This window comes from Sander lucioperca, chromosome 17 (assembly GCF_008315115.2).
Source record: "Sander lucioperca isolate FBNREF2018 chromosome 17, SLUC_FBN_1.2, whole genome shotgun sequence".
Classification (NCBI taxonomy): Eukaryota; Metazoa; Chordata; class Actinopteri; order Perciformes; family Percidae; genus Sander; species Sander lucioperca.
Genome location: NC_050189.1, coordinates 17,329,628 through 17,356,223, shown reverse-complemented (window position 1 = coordinate 17,356,223; position 26,596 = coordinate 17,329,628). Strand labels below are relative to the sequence as shown.

The window sequence follows — 26,596 nt, the reverse complement described above, 5'->3', positions numbered from 1 at the left end:
GCAGAACCTCTGATAACTGCTGTGGGCTGTTTATGTCTCTGTCCATGATGTCGACATATCCTGATTCAGTCAACGCTTTTAAGCCAGTGGAAACATCACACCTTGCTCTGCGGACCGATAGCGTGCAGCCGTACAATGTCTCTTTCTGACCACATGCCAGTGGTTAAATAGACTCGAGCTGTCAGAGACGCAGGTACAAAAATCACGCCCCGCCCGTTCACTTCCTCCCAAATAAACCGCTGCCAGTCACAGAGGAAAGAGGAGGGTTTTAATTGATGCGACTATGAAGTGAACAAAGTGTAAACATCATTTCACCAACTGTTAGGATGGAGGAAACATCGCTACTGTGGCTGCTCTGTGAGTAAACTCTGGGTGGGTTTCTGTCTGGGCGGAAATTTAGCAATATAGGATACTGTTATCTTATTCAATGTACAGTTTGTCGTTTACATCACTTTCATGCCTGTGTGTTGCAGTTTCTGAACACAGAACATTCTTCCCTGAACACAACATGGCATTAATGAGAATGTTACTTTAAGATGATCTGATACTAGCAGCAATGTTTTTAAATTTAATTCCTTTAAAAGCTATGTCCCGTGTGTTCATTCACAATTATGAAAACAGTTGTAAAATGCATTATGGGAAATATAGTATCCAGTGTTTTTGGAGTTTGACACATGCTCGAGACTAAAAGTCTCCACCTCTTAAAACTGTGACTCTTCTAATCCAACCAGGGCCTGAAGTTAAATATTTTGGCCACTAGCCAATGTGGCTGGCGGTGCTGTCAAGTTATTAACCAAATCAATGTATAATTGGTTCTAATTTTAAATTTGTAGTCCCGATTGCAAAAGGTAACTTGGTATTAAACCGTCTTCCTTTACGGTTCTTTGGATCATTTTTTAGCTCAAAGCTCATGTTACTTAAACAACAGCATGTCTCTGTGCATCAGACCATTAAGTACATAACACTGCAGTCAGAACTTTGTACATCCAGATACATACTAGTGCGGGGGCATGGGTGTGCTACATGAGGGGGGTCCCAATCTTGGGGTCAAGACCCACCTGAAGAGGTCACAAGATCAATCTGAGGGGTCATGGGACAATTAACAGGATAGGAGATCAGACTTTTTGGTTATTACCCACAGTCATATGCAGCCAGTTGCAAGTAGACAATGAGGTCACAAGCCATTGGTGAACCTCAGCTCTAAATAATGCCCCACTAACACAAAGAAGTTTTACACAACAGAAAGATTACTGCAGGAGCCTTCTTTGACACAATTAATACTCACTAAGTATTCTACATGTAGATCATTGTAAGAACTTGTAGGAAATGACAAAATATTTTCTATGAACTGGGATTACGTTGTTCATGGGATGTTGGCATTTTGTAAAGATAAATAGTTGCTTTTCTCTGATGTGTAGTTGCATGTTAAACCACAAACCAACCCTGACTTTCATTTCTCTTCAGTTCTGACCTCACTGCTGAGCGGCACAACAAACACAGGTTAGTGCACTCCTTCTATCACAGTCTGAAACATGACTGACTCCTGCTGCCACAACTCCTCCATCCGGGTCCAGCGTGTTTGGTTTTAGTCCAACATGCAAATCAAAAAGCATGCTCTGTCACAACTTGTAACTTGCGTTCATCTTTACAGTCTGAACACCAAAAGACTAAGGTGTGGGTGTTATGTCTAACACTTTCATAGTCTAAGATGTATTGAGCAGCTTCTTGCAAAAAAGCAGCCAGTTGGTTTTAAGAAACATCTTCCTTGCAGACTTTACAGACACGTAACCATGAAGTCTGGAAGGGCAGAGGGCTCAAGTCAAGTCTATTTTATTCCATATCCCTATGCACAAATTCGCCAAACAAGGTTTAAGATCCTGTAGACTTCTGTAGAATATGACACCATCTGTCTTCAAAGCCTCGATCCAGAGAAGAAGTTGACCCCCCACTTCAAAACTTGAAATGGTTATTTAGTTTAATTCAATCAAAAATGTTTTACTTCCTCCTCCCACCAGCCTCTCTGACTGTGAGTCCCAGCAGCTCTCAGCTGTTTGAAGATAAATCTGTCTCTCTGAGCTGTGAGGAGGAGGACAGCTCTGCTGGATGGACTCTGAGGAGGAACACAACCAGACGAAAGATGTCTCAGTGTGGAGCTGGCTGGGGACGACCTGCTGTTTCATCCTGTATCATCGGTCTGACGGTTTCATGGGACAGTGGAGTTTACTGGTGTGAGTCCAGAGAGGGAGCAACCAGTAACAGCATCAACATCACTGTCACTGGTAAGATCAGACTGTGGAGTCAGTATTGATGAAGCTGTGTGTGAATGGATGACATGCTGTAGTTTGTCTCTGTGTTGAGGTGGACCAGTGATCCTGCAGAGTCCTGTCCTCCCTGTGACGGAGGGAGAAGACCTCACTCTGTACTGTAAAACAAAGACGTCCTCCAACCTCCCAGCTGGTTTCTATAAAGATGGCTCCTTCATCAGGACTGAGCCTGCAGGTCACATGACCATCCACCATGTTTCCAGGTCTGATGAAGGCCTCTACAAGTGTCTCATCAGCAGTGTTGGAGAGTCTCCACCCAGCTGGGTCTCTGTCACAGGTGAGGAGGTTACCTTTGATTTCAGGAGTTCATTCATCCAGATAGTCACCTGACAGCTGATTCTCTCTACAGGGAAACCAAAGACAACGCGCCCGCCTCCAAGCCCGACGCCGCTGATCCCCGCCTCAACCACTGCTCCGCCCCCTTACACAACCTCAGACCCGCCCCCGGCCTCAGACATCCACCACCTTGTATTCAGAGTGGTCGTCCACCTGGTGGTGTTCTGTCTGTACCTCATCTCCACTTTCATAATGGTGTCTTTATATCGAGACAGGGCCACAGGTACCATTCGTACATATAGCTATGAAAAGTAAAGCATTTCATTAATTTAATCGATGCATGTAATCCGTATGTATTCCACGTATTTATAGCTGCATGCACCACAGTAACTGCTGCTGTGTAAGAGCACTCAGGTCTCTATCGGGAGGAGGTCTGGATGAATGGGTTGGTCATAAAACACAGGGCTTTGGGTAGCAAAGTTCTTAACTAAGACTTTTACCAGTGTTTTAATCCAAAGCACAGTCTTTTTTCTAATCTTAACTTGTCGTTTTGGTGTCTAACCTTAAACGTCTTTGTAGCAAGAAGCTCACTTGTTGTCAACTGTAACGGCCTCTGAAAGGACCATCCCCTAACGGTGCTCTGTACCCGGCTCACAGTCACCTTTTCTCGGCTAACTTTAACTGTAAAGACCATTTAACTTCAACCTCATGTGACCAGCCACCTGTCTCCTAATTCCGTAGCATATCATACAAACCCTTTCATAAGAATGCATTGCACCCTGAATCTTTCACCTACTTTTCAATCAATCAATCAATCAATCAATCAATCAATATTGCACTACCTGTCTGTTGTTCATGATTGTCAGTTGTATCTAACAGAATTTAGAGACAACTCATTTTTCTAACTTGCTCTGACTGCAGGAAATGACCTGTCCGTCTCCACGGTGACGGCCCCGCCCACCAAGGCTGAGGAGGGATTGGATGATGACATCATCACCACCGTCACCACAGAGCATCACTTCTGAACTGATCTGTAAAGAAGCTCAAATGTTTCGAGTCCAATGTAGATCAGAAACATTGGAGGACCCAGAACGATTCCCTGTGGACCTCCACATGTTCTAGTTTGACCTTAAGTCAGGATCTTCAACAGGATCACACACGTTACATCATCAGGAAGTTGATATTATTATGATTTTAACATTCAATATTAAATCATTGCTTTAAGTTTGAATTGCTCCTTTACTGCCAGCCACAGCTATCTCTGTAATCCTGAATATTTTCAATAAAGTTTTTTTTCCATAGTTTTTCCTGTAGTCTCTGCTGTTCTGGAGTCAGATTGATGTTGTGATGCTGTCTGTGTGTTTCCAGTCAGATAGAAAGTACTGCTGTTTGTTGTGGTTTAGTTGTGGCTCACAGAGTCAGACATCCTCTGCCGGTCTTTGTCGCGTGTGTCTCTGCCGGTCTTTGTCGCGTGTGTCTACAGAAAACTAGGTCACCACAATCATACTGGGCCTCGAAACTCAGTACTTCTGCAGAAAACAATTGACCACAGTCAAACTGAGTTTTGAAACTTCACTCAGCTTGTGTCCTTAAATTTCTCACATTTCTGATTGTAAATGTCACGCAGTCACATTGTGGGGACTCAAACCCAAACGTGAGTCGAGTCCCAACAATGTCAAGTATTTCAGGATTCAAACTTGGTTTCTGGTGATCTCAGTGTTTAGATATGGGATGTAGTTGTTATTTTGGAAAACAACATTTTGAATGGGAGGACATTTTGAACTATCCTCAGGACAAAGGTTAGAAATGGGTTTAGTTGAATTGTTTTGGGGTCTCGTCTTCAAAACTAATACAGGCCTGTGTGTTTTCAGTTCAGTCAGTGTCTTTAACGTCAGCTCCCTATCACTGCTGAGAGGGTGAATGAGACGCTCATTGTAAAAATCTCTTTGGATGAAAGCATCATATCAGTTCAGTCAGACAGCCAGCAGGTGGCAGCACAGCACCTTCTCTTTCTTTACACATGCTCAGTTCAGCAGGGAACAGCTGAGAGTTTGTGTTGGTCTTTGATCCTTGAAGTTTAATTCATGTATTTTTGTTCATTCAATTGTCACTATATTACAGTAACTTTACTATGTTTATGCGACAAAATATAGTACATTAACATGTCAACATACATGACATCTCACCACAGAGTGTCCAAACCAACAGTTAATACATTTCAGAAACACTCTGCAGCAGAAAACAGAACAGAGACAAAACTCAGACAGTTACACTAAAATGACCGACAACACACGGACACCGCGGAGGGTGCAACAAACATTATTATTAACATTATTAAGCTGCATGGCAACAACACACACACACACACACACACACACACACTTTACGTTTCCTATCAACCTTCCTCTGAACAGTCCCATCCATCACAGAGAGCGTGTTGTTGAACTCACCTGTCTGAACGTGAAGTGCAGGATCATCCATCAGCATGTTAGCATTTAGCATGTTAGCCACAAACAGCATGCACCTGTAGGTGAAGTAACATGGCAGCAGGTGTGTTTGATTTGCATCACCTAGCGTGCTGGGTGGGTGGGTCACGAGCTAATTAACCCTCCTGGTACCCTCAAATGTATCTGTTAAGGCTAACAGGAGGGTTCAGATGGATGTTGCCTTTTTAACACGGGTTGAGGTTAGGGTAATGATGCACACACATATACACACACACACACACAGACACATGCATACATATTAAAGGTGCACTAGGAGTTCCTGCATGACGTCACTTCTGTTGACGTTCCAAGTAAATTCCAAACAAAATAGAGCAAGCTCGCTCCTCCCCCCATGTTTCCGTAACTGTCATGACTAATGGATCTTATATACTAGACGCAGCCCAACTGGCGCGTGCAAATGTGACGTCATGGGATCGCTGTGACTATTTATACCTGCGCTGGTGCTCGCGACACTAGTCACAGTCTTCTCCTGAACAGCGGTGGCGCTAATGAGCAAAGGCTACTGACATTGCTCTTTCTACGGACTAGAAGAAGAAGAAAAAGGTAAACAACGGCAGAACTGGCAGCAGCGTTGACATCAATGCTTCAATTTGATTGGATGGCCTACTTGGTGGGATCAAGCCTTTCATTCGCCATAAAAGAACTCATCTTAACCAGTAAGTTTACAAGAGAGACTTGCAGTCACTCTGTGAGTCCTGGCATCCGGTTGTCGGCGAACTCGTTCAGGCCTCCTGTTTCCACTTACCGTATCCAGCCCTGAGGTGTCAGGGCTGGATACGGCACACAAGAGGCAGGCTACAGTACTGTAAAAATAGGGGTACAATGAGGAGGAAGAACAAAAAAAATTGCAAAGAGCAAAGCAGAGTAGTCATTTCTGATCAATTTTTAGCTACTATGATAGAACATGTTTTTGTTCATCAAAAGACAATGACGGAAAAATATGAACTTTGTTTTGAGATTAAAAATGTACTTCTCTCTGAGAACTACATGTTTTGAACACTGTGTTTTCTATTTCTTGGTGTATTGTTTACTGACTGCGTTATAGTGTATATCATTTTGATCACTTTGTTTATGATCTGAGAGCAGTGTTTGATTTTGAACACAGGTCAAACTGTTTTGAGGCGAAAGGTGTTGTAAATAGTTCTTGAAGATGAGGTTTTCTGTATAATGTTTTCAGAAAATGGAGCAATCTTCAGTAATTGTGTTTTAGCAATTCAGAAAAACTGTACCTGTTTTGAACAACGGATGCCAACAATATAGACAGAGAGCTAGGGGAGGAGGAGGGAGAGGCAGGGGACGACCACGAGGAGGAGGAGGAGGAGGAAGAGGAGGAGGAGAGCCTTCTCTGATGAGATCAGGGCCATACTTATTCATCATGTGATCAACCACGGATTGACAAATGAGAGAAGCCCATCTTGAGTAGCTTTACAGTGGCGTGGACTATTTCACTATTTCAGCATCAGACTTTGTTTTGCAGAAAGTGCATACAATCCCTCCCCACACACACACACACACACACACACACACACACACACATACACACACATTCTTTATTCTGATACCTTTGGTTTAAATATGTTTGTACTTTTGTTTTCTTTTTTCATGCTACTGTATACAACACTGTGCTACTCTTACAGACAGAATGTTTAGCCCAATAATTATTTTCTGTTTTACTGTAACATTACATTGTTTACGTTGCACTTTTCAACCCCTCTCAGCAGATTACTGTCTCTCTAGAACATTGTAAATGTAGATACAGGCCTATGAAAGACAAAAGAGCTTTAGATTTAGAACAACAGTGTGTACATGGTATATCCAAAAATGTACTATTATGAAAAAATGTTTGCCATTTGATGTGAATACTTTATTCTGAGATGTGTTTATGGTATTTTGAATGCAGTGTTTCATTGTGAAGGAGATGTGAGACATTTTGCATTTGGTGTGTGCAGTTTTGGGAATTGTGTGTAGAGTTTTTTGAAAAAAGGAGACAGTACAGGAGGATTACAGTTTTTTTCCAACTGCTTACACACGTTTTCAAAACTGTAATAAATAAAGATGCCAATCATGCGGTCAGACAGCCAGCAGGAGGCAGCTTGGAAAGCCTTTTCACTTCCATGAAGTCTGCAGAATAATCAGCTCCAACACTAAGAGGTACAACAGGCCCAGTGGACAGACAGAAACATGGAACTTTATATTCATCATCAAGATGTGAAAAGAGTTCATTTTTATCTGACAAACAGTTTGAGTGCATCGTAAAGGACAGCTTTATGCATGCCGTTAACGTTTCCCACATTTGGGAATGTCCCACTCTGGCCACCTTTAAGAGCCAGGTAAAGGTGTGGCTCAGAGCTAACCAAACGTGCAATCACCTCTGACTGCATGCTGTACCGTATTAGCCCAGTAGAGCGTATTAATGAATTGTGTCTCCATTTTTAACACTAATGAACTGTCTTGTTTATTTTTCTATCATTTTATTTCTCCCTGTTTTATATAACAAATGTTATTGCTGTGTATGTTTGGTCTTGGATCTGGCTTGGAGCTACTACTTTACTTAGTTTGATATAGCAAATGTTGCTGCTGTGCATCTTTTGTCCTTTTTCTTGTAATATCTACCTGATGAATGGACTACAGATGGAAATTAGCCCTTGGGCTACAATCTGGCACTTTTACGTGTACTTCTGTACATGTTCATCAAATGTGCATTGTCCTGAAATAATAAATAAATAAATAAATAAATAAATATCATACTGTTTCACAAGCTGGTCCCAAGCAAACATGACAGCTCTCAAACCGATAGAAACCCTTTATAAGCAGACTTTAAAAACACTAGATCAGCTATCACCACTGCCATATCACTACTAAATACAACTTATTTAATTTTGACAGTTTTATTTTTACATTATCTAGATGCCTGCCTCATTTTCAAAATATGACATGGGCTTGCACCTCCACCACTGGGTGGATTTATACATCAGAAGAACAGCAGTGGCAGGACAACTAGGGCAACTATAGGCAGCCACCAGCGGAGACTGTACAGTATAGACGTAGTAAGTTTGGCCAAACAGTCTTCTCAGTACGGGCCTCAAATTATTGGAACTGCCTTCCTATTGAACTCAGAGAACGCACCAGCTATCTATCATTTAAAATCACACTCAAGAGATGGATTAAAGACAATCAAAAATGCCATCATACCTCATCCTAGGTACTGCCCTTCTTTGTATTGTACTTACTTTTTATATTTCTCTCTCTTTTCTCTTCTTCTTCTTTCTTAATTTGCTCTCTATCTTTCTTGCATTCTTTTTTATTCATGTAATATGATGATGTGTTGACCTGCCAAGGGACTACAGATGAAAATTAGCTTTTTTTGCTAACTAACATTTTGAGTGTAAACAAAAAAATTTCAATTGATGTGTATTGTCCCATTTAAATAAACAAACAAATAAATAAATAAATAAAAAACAGCTGATGACAATGCAGCTCATTGGGAGGAAGAGATTTTCATTTATTCATTTCTCCTTTTCTTTTAACAATGTTATTATCACAATGACATCTATCTTCAAACAACAGGCCAATAAATACATTCATAAATACATACATACATAAAAACTGCACTACTGAGTGTTACACACGACGCCCAACACATATTTCATATCAAATCTTTATAATCACATCTCTATAATGAAAATATTCTTTATGTGCAACATCTGACATTCTTGTAGTCTGACATTTCTTCACTGCTGTTACTTATGTTCACACTGCACTTTATTAATGTCCAATAGCATTTGTACAATCCATTTTAACAGCATCATCGTTTTAACCTAATCTTACTTTAATTTTACTTAAGTTTTTTATTTGTTGCACCTTAACAGTGTCTCCTAAGAACTGACATTGTCACAGAGAGGAAAACCATTGGGGAATATTTTAGTCAGTTTACAGACAAAGCTGAACACAGAGAGATCGACATGAACATTTAGCTCGTATGAACCAAAATTAGCTGCATATATAAAAGTAACAATGATCCACAAACATGTAACTGAACTCTTTCTGCTTTTTCTTTATATTCTTTAGTTTTTTCCTCAAACTGCAAACTAACTTTGAGTGAAAGGCCCTGAACTAAAACCCCCTATTAGTTTAGTTTTCTTTAAATTATTCCAGTTAGATTAATAACTAACGCTGCTCGGTTTGTGTCTTTGTTCAGTGTTGTGTAACTGGGCTCACAGCCAGAGACGCCCTGAAGCAATACACTGAACTTTTGACAGTGAGTATTGAGTGACAGTCTACGTGATACGCAGGTATACGCAGTATACCCACTAAGAAAGCTCCAGGATTTCCATATCCCCACTTAAAAATGTCCAATTATACGCAACAACATAGTTTTGTGACTGAACTTTCATTTCAGATATTTGTATTCACAAATACGGGGTCGAGTAATGTGACAGCAAAGTAAACTAACACTGCAGAACATGCAGAGAGACTTAGGGCCCTGATGTGAAAGCCCCCTTACTGCTTTATATTCCACTATATTTTTGATATATTTTGAATGTGATCTGTGTGATCTTCTCATAGGCTAAATAAAGGTATTCCCACCGTAAATTGGTTCATAAAATTGTATCAGAATGCAAGATATTAGTAATTGACGCTCAAAATAACCCTGGGGGAGGACACCCAGACCCCACACTTTGATATGCCCCAAAAGGCCCATTCTGAGCATATATATATATATATATATATAAATCACTGACAACTCTGTCTCTTAACCATTATGTCACTCATAATATGTCTGTGCAAAAACAATTAAAAAAGTGACAATGATGTCCAAAAGCATTTAAAAAAGTGACAATAATGTGCAAAAACATTTAAAAAAGTGACAATAATGTGCAAAAGCATTTAAAAAAGTGACAATAATGTGCAAAAACAATTAAAAAAGTGACAATAATGTGCAAAAACATTTAAAAAAGTAACAATAATGTGCAAAAACATTTTAAAAAAAGTGACAATAATGTCCAAAAACATTTAAAAAAGTGACAATAATGTGCAAAAACATTTAAAAAAGTAACAATAATGTGCAAAAACATTTAAAAAAAAAAGTGACAATAATGTCCAAAAACATTTAAAAAAAGTGACAATAATGTGCAAAAACATTTTAAAAAAAGTGACAATAATGTGCAAAAACATTTAAAAAAGTAACAATAATGTGCAAAAACATTTTAAAAAAAAGTGACAATAATGTCCAAAAACATTTAAAAAAGTAACAATAATGTGCAAAAACATTTAAAAAAGTAACAATAATGTGCAAAAACATTTAAATAAGCGACAATAATGTACCAAAATGTCAAAAAAGCGACTGGATTTTAAGCTACAAAACCTTTGCTAAGACAGCAAACGTTGGAAAAAAAGACACAATGAATCACTAAATCAATCCTGAAAAAAAGAGATGAATTCATGTAACTAAACATGTAAAAACTAAACGCGGGATTGTTAAGGGACACCTCAAGCAGCTGTGCTCACGGCAGAATGAAGGATGTCGGTGAAAAAGACCGAGACGAGAGCCAGGATCGTGGATCTACCCGCTGGTAGAATCCCACCGTCGCCGAGACACGGAGATATCCCTCACTCTGTCGCTACAAGAGGCCGGTGGACGGCTTGTCTGTACTGTGAGTCACGCTGAAATGAAGGATGTCGGTAAAGAACACCGAGACAAGACCGAGTTCGACAATCTTACCAGCCAGGTGAGTCTCATGGACACCAGGGACATATTTCTTTGATCGAGAATTGTTCACTAAAAAAGGCTGCCTTCTGGCCTCCCTGTTCATTCTCGCCACGGCATCAGCAGACCGAGTTCGACAATCTTACCAGCCAGGCAAGTCTCACCGCCGCTGTTTGGAACCAGGGACATATTTCGTAGATCGAAAATTGTTCACTAAAAAAGGCTGCCTTTTGGCCTCCCTGTTCATTCTCGCCATGACATCAGCAGGAGAAGTTGTGTTATTCCGGCTGCTCTGCGCACTGATCATCGCCACAGCATCTGACGGTAAGCTGACACGCTATCTGTCCCTCTCTCTCTCTCTCGCTCTCGCCCTCGCCCTCGCCCTCGCCCTCATTCGTTCCTGCTGCCATTGACGGACGCCGGTCCGGCTGGAGCCCCGGTGTTGTTCTGCGACTCCACTGAAAACTCGTCCACTTCCACGGCTTTTGTTTCATCGTTGGTATCAGCGGCAAAGCTTCCCGTTGGTATCAGCGGCAAAGCTGCCCGTTGGTATCAGCGGCAAAGCTGCCCATTGGTATCAGCGACTTTCTAAATTTCATCGCTGGTATCAGCGACAAAGCTTCCCGTTGGTATCAGCGGCAAAGCTGCCCGTTGGTATCAGCGACAAGAGACAACCTTCCCGTTGGTATCAGCGACTTTCTAAATTTCATCGCTGGTATCAGCCGACAAAGCTTCCCAGGGACTTTCTACTCATACCGAGGAGGCGTTGCACACATGAGCAGTAGAGTTGGACACATCACCACGTTGCATGCCCTGCCCTACTCTGCTTCTGATTGGCTTACCTAACCTCACCCTATGTCCCTGCTCCTCATGTCTAAACCTGTTCAATCCAATCAAAGAAGGCGACGTGTACCAGCCAGCTCACCTCTCATGAGGAAGTAGTAATGGGCTTTACAAACAGGCACAACTCATACACAGGGCAAGTTAACGTGCTTTCTCTCTCTCTCTCTCTCTCTCTCTCTCTCTATCTCTCTCTTCTCTAAAGAACATTTACCTAGTCATGAATTAGAGGGAGAATGTATAAATTCTCAGCTCATCATCAAAACTCTGATCAATGGATCAGAGTTTTCAAAAGACGACAAGCTTAAATTATTCAAAAATAGGTTTTTACTGTAAATGTAGGCCTAGTAAAAAATGGTTTAAAAAACACGCACAAATCGTTTTTACAATTAAAATCAAGCAGAGCTCAGATAAGTTAAGTCCAGGAAGTAAATAAGAACACATCAACAGGTAAAAGAGGAAAAACAGATACTCCGTGTCCGTTAGTGTCTCGGCCCTCGATCGTTCCTGCTGCCGTTGACGGACGCCGGTCCGGCTGGAGCCCCGGTGTTGTTCTGCGACTCCACTGAAAACTCGTCCACTTCCACGGCTTTTGTTTCATCGTTGGTATCAGCGACAAAGTTTCCCGTTGGTATCAGCGACAAGAGACAACCTTCCCGTAGGTATCAGCGACTTTCTAAATTTCATCGCTGGTATCAGCCGACAAAGCTTCCCAGGGACTTTCTACTCATACTGAGGAGGCGTTGCACACATGAGCAGTAGAGTTGGACACATCACCACGTTGCATGCCCTGCCCTACTCTGCTTCTGATTGGCTTACCTAACCTCACCCTATGTCCCTGCTCTTCATGTCTAAACCTGTTCAATCCAATCAAAGAAGGCGACGTGTACCAGCCAGCTCACCTCTCATGAGGAAGTAGTAATGGGCTTTACAAACAGGGTCGGGGGTGTGGTGCGAATGGGAAGGCAAGGCAAGTTTGGACAGCACAACTCTTACACAGGGCAAGTTAACGTGCTTTCAGAGGCATAGAAACACATTGTAATCATAAACAATAAAAGTACATTCAAAAGACAATAATAACAAGACAAAATATAGTTCAAAGTAAACCAATATAATAACAAACATAGATATTCAATATATATTCATCACTGTAGTTATTGATGTTCACACTGCACAAGTATCTAGCAATCTTTCCAACCTTCTACTTAACTCGTCTATTTCTTACCGTAGTGATGTTACTTAATGTTATTTTATACACTTATTGACTCACTCTTTTCTTACTCTTATGTTTACCTTAAATATGACTGTGAGCATCTGCAACTAAACGCGTGAGAGTCCATTTAAGGAGGAGAATTAATTCATTTATAAACACTAATGTTTTCAGGCCTGATTTAAATAAGAGGACAGTTTGAGGCGTTCAGGCACCTTGTGCCACAGTCCAGCTCTAATCTCCATCTTTATTACATTTTGGGGTTTCTGAGACTTTGAGCTGACTATCTTATTTTCCTTGATGATGTCGAAGGATTGTTGTATTTTCATTAGTGCTGCACGATGTAAGGAACATATGCGATAACGATATAACGCACGATAAATAAACAGATATTGAACAGACCTTTGGGGCTCACAGAGTTTTTAGAGGAAGGCAGCCAGAAGGTATGGTATCTGTATGACTCACAGGATAACTGGTTGACTCAGGGTTTCATGTTTACATCTGGACAACTCACACACTCAAGAGTCTCTGTAAGAACTGTCTGCTTTCTGTTTCTTCTTGTTCAGACATCACAGCAAAGCCTGGAGAGGACGTCCTTCTTCACTGTCAGGCTCCCAGAGATGCTGTCATCGAAGGGATAGTGTGGAGCAGAACTGACCTGGAGTCAGACCAATATGTCTTCTTCCTCCGAGAAAACAGCCTAAATGGGTTCTACCAGCTCCCCTCATATCGTGGTCGAGTGAGCCTGAGTGATCCGGAGATGAAGGATGGAGACGTTTCTGTTGTTCTGAAGAACGTCAGCGTCAGCGACACCGGAACATACCAGTGTCGAGTTATAATCAAGGGGGGAGACGGACCTAAACACTACGGCACCACCCAGCTGAAGGTTGAAGGTGAGTTTGTAGAGATGAGTCTATGAGTTTATGCATCATTTGTGTTCTCTGATTATGTTTCTGACGAGACTTTGTAGAGAACAGCTGCTGTGAGTCAGCAGATAATGTCTGACATCAGACTGAAGAGGAAACAGATTCTGTTGTGTTCTTCAGTCTTCTCCTGACAGCTGTTTCCTCTCAACTCTTTCTGCTCTGCAGGTCACACAGCTGGAGACGAAGGAGACAAGGACGGAGGAGACAAGGATGGAGGAGACAAGGATGGAGGAGACATCAACAGACATTATGGACTGATAGCAGTTCTGCTGCTTGTTGCTGTTGTTGTTGTTGTTGTTGTGATGATAGTTTTGTTCGTCCAGTTACGTAAAAGACCTAAGAATAATAATTCTGCTGATGAAGAAGCTGGCCCAAAGCAGGACACACTCCTGGACCAAAGAACTGTAAATTTTACTGACCGATTGGTCAACGAGACTCAAATCAGCTTGACAGCCAGAGCCATGACTTGAAAATATCACTACATCATCTCTATGTCACTTTACAGGGTGGAATCTTGTTAAACATTGCTGCTAGATGTGAATTTCCCAGACGTACAAGTGCTTAGTTATAACTAGAGCCGTTGTTGTGACTCAACGCTATATGATTGGCTCTTGTTTTTGCCAGTGATGCTTATGGACCCTATAGGCGTTAAATCCAACCCTTGAGTGTAACATTGTATAAATGAAAACAATTGCCCACTGAGGTAACATGATTTGAAATGTCAGCGATGAGTAATTGATGTGAGGATCTCAGTTGTTCTCAAATTTGTACAAAATGTAAATATATTTAAATAAAGTTTTTTATCTTATTAACATGTGTACATGGTGTTTTATAAGACATATCATGAGTGAAATAAGCAGTCAGTGCTGTGGCTAAGAATGTATTACTCCCAGATTCTAACCCCATACTTATTTGTTTGGGTGGTGAGTTGAAATATCAGCCATCTTTCTGCAGAATCACAGACTCCACCTTTAAAATAGCAACATTACCTCTACATAAAACCACCGCTTTACTGGGAAGAGTCCTGAGGTTTACCTACTGTAAGTAAAAGTACACAGTTATTTACAGTAAAAAGTACCACATAGGTAAACACTGTCATCCAAAATGGCCGCATTCAGGTTGTTAGGAAGCGTAACGTACCTTCATTCAGTTATTATTATTAGATTTTCTTTTTCTCCCTCCCTCCCTCTCTCTCGTCTCTCTCTCTCTCTCTCTCTCTCTCTCTCTCTCTCTCTCTCTCTCTCTCTGTAAGGTAGGGGAGGTTTTTCTCAAAGCAAATGTTCTAGGTTTTAGAATGTAAAAAGTTTGCAAAACACAAATTAACTTTATCTCGGCTGACCAAAGATGGCAGTGCATGGAAGAGGAAGATTGACGTAAAATGACTGTTTAATAGGATGGTGGAAGCGTCAGAACAAGGATGGATAAGGATGGATTTGAACTATATAAAAAGAGGGATGTAGATCCGTTCAGCGTGATATGGTGATGTGTTGTGCTCGGTAAAAGAACCCAACTTTTTTATTCTCAGGAGTTGATGTCATTTAGAGATCTTTTTGAGTGTTTATGTATGTATTTATTGGTCGGTGTAAATAACTTCATAAAGAGTAAAAGTCGTGAGATCATTTGACGGTGTCTACCAGAAACCTGAGCTGTTTATGCCTAGGAACAAAAGGACCAACACACTTGAGCTTTGTTCCAGGCAAACGGCCATAATAATCTTTCATGATAAAAACCTGACTAACAGGTTTTGGGGTTGGATGCCATTTGACTGTTTACTCTGACCTTAGGCATCAGCAGTCAAACCAGGCCTGTCTCTGATAAGCAGCAGCAGCAGCAGCATGATAATCTCCTCCTCCCTCACTGATAATCACTGCAGGTCCTCTCCATCTAACATGATTACAGGACTGAGTGTTTGGAATTTCATAAATTGAGATAATGTTTTTCAGCTTGAACTCAGATCTAACATTCAAACAGACAGTCTGGTTGCTTTAACCCTGTCTTCCCGTCGACCATGCAACGTTTTGTTTTGCCATTGCAAAATTTAATATTGAAACCTTTTTTTTCAATGTTTGGTGTTTTTGCGACGCTTTTGTTACTTTCCCCGATGTTGTTGTCGATTTTTTCTACACTTTTTTTGGACGGTTGTGTTCGTTTTCAAGCTTTTTCAACGTTATTTAATCAATTATTTTTTCAAATGCTATTAAAATTGAATAAAACACCCAAATTCAATCAAAGTAGTGAACCGATCATTTATTTTACTCGTGAAGAGCGTTGTAAGGAACATCCACGTTACTTTCTTTGACAATTTGGTTGAAAGAAACCCACATTTCTGTAATCAAAGTCATTCTGCAGTTTGAAGGAGGTAAAGCAGGAAAGAGGAAGCAGCAGCCATCTTTGCTGATCAGACAAACACACACACAGAGCACTGACTGACCTCAGTCAGCTTTATTAACTCTTTCCTCTCTGCACCGTCACACTGTTGTTCTCTTATTAAGTTACAGAAACACTTTGACTTACAGGCCCTCTGTATGTGTCATATATATACATGTATCTTTGTTGGTCATTGTTATATTACATATTTATTATATATGCAGCTATATTTGCTTCAGGATAGTTAAATGTGTATGTAGATCTCTCTGTGTTCAGCTTTATGTCTGATTCTGTCTTCCTGTAAGAGTTTGTGTTTCCTAGGATGGTGAAGACATGTTCCTCCTTACTCTGTAGGATAAATAAAGGCATTTCCACCGTAAATTGGTGCATTAAAGTGTATCAGAATGCAGGAAATGAAGTCTTTGATGCTCAAAATTTCCCTGGGGGAGGACACCCAGACCTCCCACTTTGATATGTCCATTCTGGTCCATATAGTAAGAATAATATAGATATAAGGAAAAACAGAATAAATATGGATATTCAGTATGAGCCTTTGCTCTATTAGTATGAGACTGCCTACCTACATTAAGAGTGGTATCATTAATTGGATACATATTTTGGTTGTTTACTCCCCCGATTATTTGTGTTTCTTATTGTGGGGGTAGCTATACCAGATCAACCACTGGCACTGACACAGTTATTTTCATCCCTGTACCTGAAATGGAAATAAATGGACTTAAAAATAGATTTTGGTTTCGGACTTTTTTGTGTGCGTTGAAATCATACAGCTATCTTGTTAAGTGGCTCTGGAAGGATTTTAAGCCTCTACCGACATAAATAAAGTAGAGTGTGAACGGTAGCAGAAGAAATATGGGTTTCTTTCAACCAACTTGCCCAAAAATATCATGGCTATTTCCATACAACGTTCTTCGCAAGTAAAAATAATTATTGTATAGTTAAATTGTTGGTGTTTAATTCAATTTTGAAGCATTTGAGTAAAAGAAAAAGTTTCAAAACAGTGACTAAACTTTGACAGTCTGTGATTATCCATAACAAATACATATGTTCCTCTGATGTTAACTACTAAAAATAATTCATAATTCATAAGTATTATGAAAAATACCATAAAAATATTGATTGTGAATTCCAAAAATAAGTGTAAAACTAGTGGCAATAACTTGGTGTTAGTGGTGTATATACTGTATTAGTGTTAGTGAAAAAAAAGCCCCAAAAAACTTCGAAAAAAGTGACTAAATACGTTAAAAAAGTGTTCATTTTTGACCCAGGGGGACAATAATCAGCGGTAAGACAACACAAGGGTTAATGTCAGTGTGGATGAGATTTATTAGTGGATAGATCAACTCTATAATGTCTCTGATTGAGCTGAGTCAAAGTAAAGAGGACCTTTAAGTCTGAAAGAGGCCCAGAAGCAGGAGGTGAAGGTGGATGTTGAGTGGTGGTGTTTGAGCTCCACCTGCTGCTCACTGAGCAGACAGGACGCAGTCAGAGAGCAGCTCTTCTCTCCTCTCTCTGGATGTTCCATCATCAACCTGTCTTCAGTTCTCAGATGAACAACTGCAGCCCAGATTACACTAAATTAATACACAATAAAATCTTAGATAAAGTACAGCGTGAATGGTAGCAGCAGTGAACAAGTGGCTGGAACACATTAGACAGATATTGCACATGTAACTAATGCATTATTGCACAAATTGCACATTTATTAATAATCTCTCTGATTCACAGAAAAATAAATTTGACAGTGTTTTAATTCAGGGGGTTTTGACTTGATGCTGGATGTTTAGTGGTGCAATGTAACTAAGTACATTTACTCCAGTACTGTACTTTAAGTCCAATTGTTGAGATACTTGTACTTTGCTTGAGTCTTTTCTTTCTGGATAATATTGTCACTTTTTTAAAACTTTTTTGGACATTATTGTCACTTTTTTTAAACTTTTTTGGACATTATTGTCACTTTTTTTAAACTTTTTTGGACATTATTGTCACTTTTTTTAAACTTTTTTGGACATTATTGTCACTTTTTTTAAACTTTTTTGGACATTATTGTCACTTTTTAAAAACTTTTTTTGACATTGTCACTTTTTTCGACGTCTTGTTCGTTTTTTTTTTCAGTCAGTTCAGACCGAAGATTCTGGCTGAATCTTAAACTTGACGGTGTATCATCTCTGTAAAAACTGACTCCCTGTATGTGTGTGTTCCCATGTCCGAAATGTAGCCTACATTTTAATAAAACATATATAATACCAACAATAATATTGTGTGAATGGACCTTAGAAAATAGTTTGACATATGGCTTCTATGTAACATCCTTCACAAAAGCTAAATCCTTTTACATTACATTCAAAATTTAAATATTTAAAAATATTTGTACAAACTCTGACACACAGACACACACACACACATTCATTAATTCATTAACCCTAATTCGTGAAAAGTTGATCGGGCATCTCTTGATCTTATAGAGGGAAAATCATGACATCGATAAACAACGTAATACACAGATAGACTTTAAAATAAATTTTTTTTGCGTGGAAGGACAGCTGTGGATTCGGTCCTCCATCACATACTGCCTTAAGTGCATTAAAAAGAGATCTTTTAATAGCCAGTATAAATCATCCACTATTAGAAAAGTCTGTAAAAATACAGGCTAATATACTGTCTGTTGTAAAGAGCTCCGTGAGTTGTCAGACTAGCTTATCGCCCAATGCTTCATCATCATCAGCAGCAGCAGCAGGTTGTCCTGATCTCTTGTCCTTATGTCTTTTATACATCAGGACACCAACTACTGCAGCAGCTACAAGAAGCAGTCCAACTAGAACACCTGCTGCCAGTCCAAGGTATCGGCCTCCAGGAGAGGAGTTTCCATCCTCAGGGACATCATTCATTGAGTTTTCATTCATGGAGTTTCCACTGTTTGGATCTGAAGATAAAAAAACAACATATGAGTCAGTAAATGTGTGATAGTGGAGCAGTCTTCATCCTCTCTGATGTTAGAAACTGCAGCTACAACCTGATACTCAGAAAAACTCACTGAGAGAGACTACCTCACCTGGCTCTGTTACCTGCAGAAAGATGATTCTGATTGGCTCAGAGTCGATGAAGGCTCTCTTTTTACGTCTTGAACTATCTGGTTTAACTCGACACTCGTATGTTCCAGCGTCGTGTCTGCTCACATTCTTCAGAATTAAAGACACGTCTCCGTCCTTCATCTCTCTGTCCACCAGGTCCACCCTGTCCTTAAAGGATGGATGCTGGTAGGTTGGATCCAAGTGTCCATCGCTGCAATAGAGGACATACTTTGGCTCCAGGTCAGGTCTGGTCCACTCTACAGCTCTGATGGAGGAATCAGCAGCCTGACATGGCAGAGTGGCATTATCTCCAGGATGGACTGTTACCACAGTCAGGCCTGAAAAACAATAATAATACATCTTCATGTTATTTCAAAAGACTTCAACAGCCAGGACACTGTAGGAAAACTAATTTCACAAAATCAATAGTTTCAAAACTAATTGAGTTGTAAAATGTCGTCACTTTTCACAATTTCTATTGAAGGCAAGACTTAATTCAAAGCAACATTGTGCCCTATTTATCAAAAAGCATTAAATAGTCACACTGTGTCTAGTCTATGTCCTCGACGTTTCACTTCTGGGATTGTTCCGATCCCGCAGGAAGTTCCGCCAGATGCATGAATTTTCCGTTTTCATTCCGCTTTCTTTGTGTTGGAATTTTAAATTTGATGGATTTATGAGGACTATGGTTAACTGCTCCTCAGATCTCTGCAGGGTAAATCCAGACAGCTAGTTAGACTATCTGTCCAATCTGAGTTTTCTATTGCACGACTATTTTGCAGCAGCACTGAAGAGGGACGTCCTCTCCAGGCTCTGATGTGACACGCTTTGTGTCTGAACAAGAAGAAACAGAAAAGCAGAAAGTTCTTAGAGAAACTATGTCAGTGTGAGTCCAAAGACAGCTGACATCTTGGAGCTTAGAGCTGCAAAGTCTACCCAAAAATATTGACAAAGGATTACTGGTATTTATGATGGTGGCGATGGGACATCCCTGTCCTCTAACTGTCTACCTCCAAGCGTCTACTCTGCAGCTGACCTAATTGATCTCATTTAGAAGAGGGTGAGACTAGAGTCTATTTGGCCAACATGACACCACTCGTCCAGCTAAAAGACTGAGTCTCTTAAGAAAACTCACAACAATATCCCTGAATGATCCCAGAGTCTGTATATCTTGATCCAAATATCACCGTGAAAACTAGGGCTGCAGAGTAAATCGAGGTTTAGACATGAGGAGGAGGGAACATAGGGTGAGGTTAGGTAAGCCAGAAGCAGAGTAGGGCGGGACATGCAAAGTGCTGACATACGTGTCCAACTGTACTGCACATGTGTGCAACGGATCATGACTATGAGAAGAGTCCCTGGGAAGCTTTTCGGTGTTCCTAAATCAAGTCTCATGGACGAGTTTTCTGTTGAGTCTTGGACACCACACCGTCATCGGTAGCAGGAACAGACGAGGGCCGAGCCGCTGACGGACACTAACGGACACGGAGTAGCTGTTTTCCCCTCTTTTACCTGCTTGTGTTCTTATTTAGTTCCTGGACTTAACTTATCTGAGCTCTGCTTTAACTTAATTGTAAAAACGATTTGTGTGTTTTTTAAACCATTTTCAACTAGGCCTACATTTACAATAAAATCTATTTTTCAATGATTTGAGCTTGTCATCGTTGGAAAGCCTGAACTACTCTGACATGGATTATCATCATTTCTTTCTGATCACATTCACACAGTTACACATTCATACCGGGAAGCTGCCCGGTACTACCACAGTCTGATCTGCTGGCCATTGAGCAGCTCCACTGGAGCGGTTTGGGTTAAATGCCTTGCTCAAGGGCACCTCAGTGGTGGTAATGAGGGAGGGACAAGCGCTGTTCTTTCACTTTCCCCACCCAGACTTTATCCTGTATATATATATATATATATATCTTTGTTGGTCATTGTTAATATTCATATATTTTATATATATGCAGCTATATTTGGTTCCTAATACTTAAATGTGTATGTAGATCTCTCTGTGTTCATCTTTGTGTCTGATTCCTGAGTCTTCCTGTAAGAGTTTGTGTTTCCAAGGATGGTGAAGATATGTCCCACCTTACTCTGCCTCTGATTGGCTTATCCTGGTATGTTTACCCTAACCATAACCTATCTCACTCCTCATGCCTAAATCTAACCAATCCTACCGACGAAGGGAACGAGTACTAGCCAATCAAGAGACCGAGTGGGGCGGGACATTCCTTCACCATCCTGGGAAACCGAACCAAGGAAGAGGAACCAAATGTACTCCTGTAAAGTGTTCTGTGTGAGAGTCACAGTCTTTCTATGGAATCCTGATTCTCAGTGAGCCACAAACAGTTTGAGTGCATCGTAAATCCTGCATTAAAGCAACCAGTCTGTCAATGTTGAATCTCCTCATTAGCTCTCAGTTCAATCTGAAATACTTTGACTCAAAACGTGTTCAAAACAGGTTGGGATAGCCTCTGCTGCCAGAATTATATTGAGACACTGGAAATCACCCATAAGCCCAACAATGGAGTGGAAACTCCCCATGAATTAGACAGCATCATATGAGGTTATGCTGGCTAGGAGCCTGGGACACTGGGGATTTGGGATTACTTTATGGTCCACCTGACTTCTAGTAGCCTGATTATGAGATTGTAACCGGATTTTTTATGCCATATTTATTAAAATATATTTAGTTTGATTGTTTTATTCAACTAATACTACTGTACTTTTTGTCTGCTCAGCTTGTACATTTTTCATTTTTCACATTCCTTGTGACCAGGATAACTTTTGCTTTGACCTAAATGTTATTTCACCATCTGACCTTCTCGTCTTATTTGTCTTCTGTAAGCTGTCCCATATCAGCTGTTGTTTGTCATATTTTCAAATAAAAACTTAAATAAAAAAAAATATGTGTTCAAAACAGTATTATCATTGAGTCCCAGGGACAAGACATGCAGTGTTTATCAGTGAGGGAGGAGGAGTTTAGAGCTCAGTGCTCTCACATATTTTAATTAGCAGCTTATCACTTCTCAACAGTTTACGGGCAGATGTGAATCCTGCTCTGTGGTCTCTGGTGGAGCAGCTTTTGTTCCCAGCTATAAACAGCTCAGGTTTCTGATAAACACCTGGTGTCAAATGACCTCAGAACATTTACTCTTTTACTGTACCTAAGCAGGATTATCAGCAGATTAAGCAGTGATTTATCTGGGTGGGTTGTTTATATATATATATATAAGAATCACTGCCAACAAAGAAAATGTGAAGTGTATAAATCTACCTGAATGCGGCCATTTTGGATGACAGCTTTGACCTTTGTGGTACATTTCACTGTAAATAACTGTGTACTTTTACTCACAGTAGGTAAACCTCAGGACTCTTCCCAGTAAAGCGGTGGTTTTGTATAGAGGTAATGTTGCTATTTTAAAGGTGGAGTCTGTGATTCTGCAGAAAGATGGCTGATATTTCAACTCACCACCCAAACAAATAAGTATGGGGTTAGAATCTGGGAGTAATACATTCTTAGCCATAGTGCTGACTACTTATTTCACTCATGATATGTCTTATAAAACACCATGTACACATGTTAACAAGGTAAGAACTTTATTTAGATATACATATTTACATTTTGTACAAATTTGAGAACAACTGAGATCATCATTATAAATGAGTAAGACCTCAATGAATTCTGAGATTTCAAAATAAAGGTTCAATTTCTTCAGCAATGGGATTGGGAATGTAGCCCTGCTACTCTGGTGGTTTATGTGCACTGCTCCGCCAGTGGTCGGCGGTCCGGTGGACAGGTGCGATCACCAGAACCAGTCTGTCGTCTGTGGTGGCGTGTGCAGCTTGTTAAAGCTGTATCGCCCAGTTTATATACATGTCCACAGCTGACATGGAAAACTGGCTTACTGGATGTATTGCTCCTTTAAAAGTATTCCAATGGGTAAAAAGGTCTGGTTGGACTATAATATTTCTCTCTCTCTCTCTCTCTATGTATATATATATATATATATATATATATATATATATATATATCTTATGAAATGTACATGTTATAATGTTTCAGCTAATCTTGTTAACCTGCCTCATCAGCAGCAGGCTGCTCTGAGTTATGGTTCATAGATCTTTGGTCCAAGATGTAAATGGAGGTTTCCCGCTGTGGGTCAGTTTCATCGTCAGTAAAATTATTATTTATAGTTCTTTGGTCCAGGAAGTTGATGCGTGTGTCCTGCTGTGGGTCAGCTTCTTCATCAGCAGAATTATTATTCTTAGGTCTTTTATTTACCCAGAGGATTAAAACTAAAACAGTTATGACAACAACAAATAGCACAGCTGCTATCAGTCCATAATGTCTGTTGATGTCTCCTCCATCCTTGTCTCCTCCATCCTTGTCTCCTTTGTCTCCAGCTGTGTGACCTGCAGAGCAGAAAGAGTTGAGAGGAATCAGCTGTCAGGAGAAGACTGAAGAACACAACAGAATCTGTTTCCTCTTCAGTCTCACGTCAGACATTATCTGCTGACTCACAGCAGCTGTTCTCTACAAAGTCTTGTCAGAAACATATTCAGAGAACACAAATGTCGCATAAACTCAGAGACTCATCTCTACAAACTCACCTTCAACATTTAGCTGGATGGTGCTGTAGAGTTTAGGTTCTTCTCCCCCACTGATTCCAACTTGACACTGGTATGTTCCGGTGTTGTTGACGCTGACGTTCTTCAGAACAACAGAAACGTCTCCATCCTTCATCTCTGGATCACTCAGGTTCACTCGACCACGATATGAGGGGAGCTGGTACTTCTCATTTAGACGGTTTTCTCGGTGGAAGAAGACATATTTGTCTGACTCCAGGTCAGTTCTGCTCCACACTATCAGTCTGATGTCAGCATCTCTGGGATCCTGACAGTGAAGAAGGACGTCCTCTCCAGGCTTTGCTGTGACAGTCTTTGTGTCTGAACAAGAAGAAGCAGAAAGCAGACAGTTCTTACAGAAACTCTGTCAGTGGGAGTCAGATGCTTCCCAAAAAAAGCTGACATCTTGGAGCTTAGAGCTGCAAAGTCTACCCAAAAATATTGACAAAGGATTACTGGTATTTATGATGGTGGTGATGGGACATCCCTGGCTTCTAACTGTCTACCTCCAAGCGTCTACTCTGCAGCTGACCTAATTGATCTCATTTAGAAGAGGATGAGACTAGAGTCTATTTGGCCAACATGACACCACTCTTCCAGCTAAAAGACTGAGTCTCTTAAGAAAACTCACAACAATGTCCCTGAATGATCCCAGAGTCTGTATATCTTGATCCAAATATCACCGTGAAAACTAGGGCTGCACACTATATCGTTGTTCCATCGTCATCGCAATATCAACCGACGCAGTAAACATCACTCAGAGATTTTTTTATGTTAGTTGAAGTAAAATATCAGCAGAAAACTGCACGTTAAAATGGAACTGTCACTTTTTTTAGAGCTGCCTTTTATATGCAATTCAATGTTCAATTTGTTCAATAAAAGAAAGTTGGAAATGATTTCCTTTCATTTGTTTTAAACTCAACAAGCAGTTAGTCAGAATAGTGAGAGCAGCAGACCTGAAAACACTTTAACATCTGTTTATTTATCGCGAGTTATATCGTTATCGCATATTTTCCTTACATCGCGCAGCACAAATGAAAATACAACAATCCTTCTACATCATCAAGGAGAAATGAGATGAAGTCAGCTCAAAGTCTCAGAAACCCAGAAACATGATAAAGATGGAGATTAGAGCTGGACTGTGGAACAAACTCCCTGAACAACTCTAACTGTCTGCTCATTTAAATCAGGCCTGAAAACATTAGTGTTTATAAATTAATTAATTCTCGTCCTTAAATGGACTCTTGCTGGCTTATTTTAATGATTTAATTAGAATACTTCATTGATCCCCTCAGGGAAATTGTTTAGTTGCAGATGCTCACAGTCATATCTAAGGTAAACATAAGAGTAAGAAAAGAGCGAGTCAATAAGTGTATAAAGTAACATTAAGTAACATCACTACGGTAAGAAATAGAAGAGTTAAGTAAAAGTACAGTGAGATAAGGTTGGAAAGATTGTTAGATACTTAGTGCAGGGTGAACATCAATAACTACAGTGACTAATATATGTTTAATGTCTGTTTGTTAATATATAATGGTTTAATTGAACTATATTTTTCTCTTCTTGTAATTGTCCTTTAGTCTCCTGGATTTGCATTTATTGTTTATGATTACAATGTGTTTCTATGCCTCTGCAAAGCACGTTAACTTGCCCTGTGTATGAGTTGTGCTGTCCAAATAAACTTGCCTTGCCTTCTCATTCACACCACACCCCCACACTGTGTTTTAAAGCCCATTACTACTTCCTCATCAGAGGGGAGCTGGTTGGTACACGTCGCCTTCTTTGATTGGATTGAACAGGTTTAGACATGAGGAGCAGGGACATAGGGTGAGGTTAGGTAAGCCAGAAGCAGAGTAGGGCGGGACATGCAAAGTGCTGACGTGTCCCACTGTACTGCAATTGTGTGCAACGGATCCTCTCTATAAGTAGGCTACCTGTGGGAAGCTTTTCGGTGTTCGCGTTCGCCACGGAGTAAAATCGAGTTTAATGGAGGAGATTTCTGTCGAGTCTTTGACACAACAGGACAGAAACTACCGGGACTCTAGAAACTTCTACGTACTCGAGCCGCAGACGGACACTAACGGACATGGACTGTTTTCCCCTCTTTTACCTGCTATAAACAATTTGTGTTATTTTTAAACCATTTTTCACTAGGCCTACATTTACAATAAAATCTATTTATCAATTATTTAAGCTGTCGTTTTTGGAAAGCCTGAACTACTCTGACATGGATTATCATCGTTCCCTTTCACGGTTTGGGTTTTTTCCATGTTTGTTAGAGAGCATAAGCTGTCCCTGCAGTTTGAGTATTGAATTATAATAGTATAGTAACTTTTTAGATACATTTTAGGCTGGTGGTGGACGTGTGAGAGCCAAAATTACTACCGGTATCGGTACAAAAAGTTGACCAGGAAAAACAAAGTAGGCTATCAACTTAAATGTATGTTGCTGAAAAGTAAAAAACAGTTATTTAAATGTTATTTTGTTATTATCGCCATGGATCCATAGGCCTACATCTGATGTGGACCTTTGAATAATACGTTGAGTCTCCATTGCCCAGAGTTTTGATGACAAGCTTAGAATTTGTACATTCTCCCTCTAATTCATAACTAGGTAAATATTCTTTAACAAACTGCATCTAGTCATTCATGAATAAATACAGACAGAGATAGAGTTTACCGTCAGATGCAGTGGCGGTGGTCAGTGCCCAGAGCACCAGGA

The 26,596-nt window shown here is 40.2% G+C and overlaps 3 protein-coding genes across 4 annotated transcripts in view; 1 reads left to right on the top strand and 2 right to left on the bottom strand.

Moving 5' to 3' along the window:
* The window catches only part of LOC116059873 (butyrophilin-like protein 1), a 267,674-nt gene that overhangs the window by 135,536 nt on the left and 105,542 nt on the right, over window positions 1-26,596 (top strand). The gene's annotated exons all lie outside the window — the stretch shown is intronic.
* Window positions 18,695-26,596, bottom strand: part of LOC116041340 (hepatitis A virus cellular receptor 2-like) — a 180,113-nt gene continuing 172,211 nt past the window's right edge. Inside the window, exons 3-4 of one of the 2 annotated variants that reach the window (XM_035993976.1) lie at window positions 22,387-22,394; window positions 18,695-19,045 (exon numbers count right to left, since the gene is read on the bottom strand). In XM_035993976.1, the coding sequence (XP_035849869.1) occupies window positions 18,863-19,045; window positions 22,387-22,394 (191 nt within the window). In that variant the 3' untranslated portion in view covers window positions 18,695-18,862. Of the gene's footprint in view, window positions 19,099-22,386; window positions 22,395-26,596 lie in introns of both variants that reach the window. The other variant, XM_035993975.1, reaches the window with a different exon arrangement.
* Window positions 23,258-26,596, bottom strand: part of LOC116059871 (CD226 antigen-like) — a 12,973-nt gene continuing 9,634 nt past the window's right edge. The window contains exon 3 of the mRNA XM_031313134.2: window positions 23,258-23,662. Coding sequence (XP_031168994.1) covers window positions 23,322-23,662 — 341 coding nt within the window. The 3' untranslated portion in view covers window positions 23,258-23,321. The remainder of the gene's footprint in view (window positions 23,663-26,596) is intronic.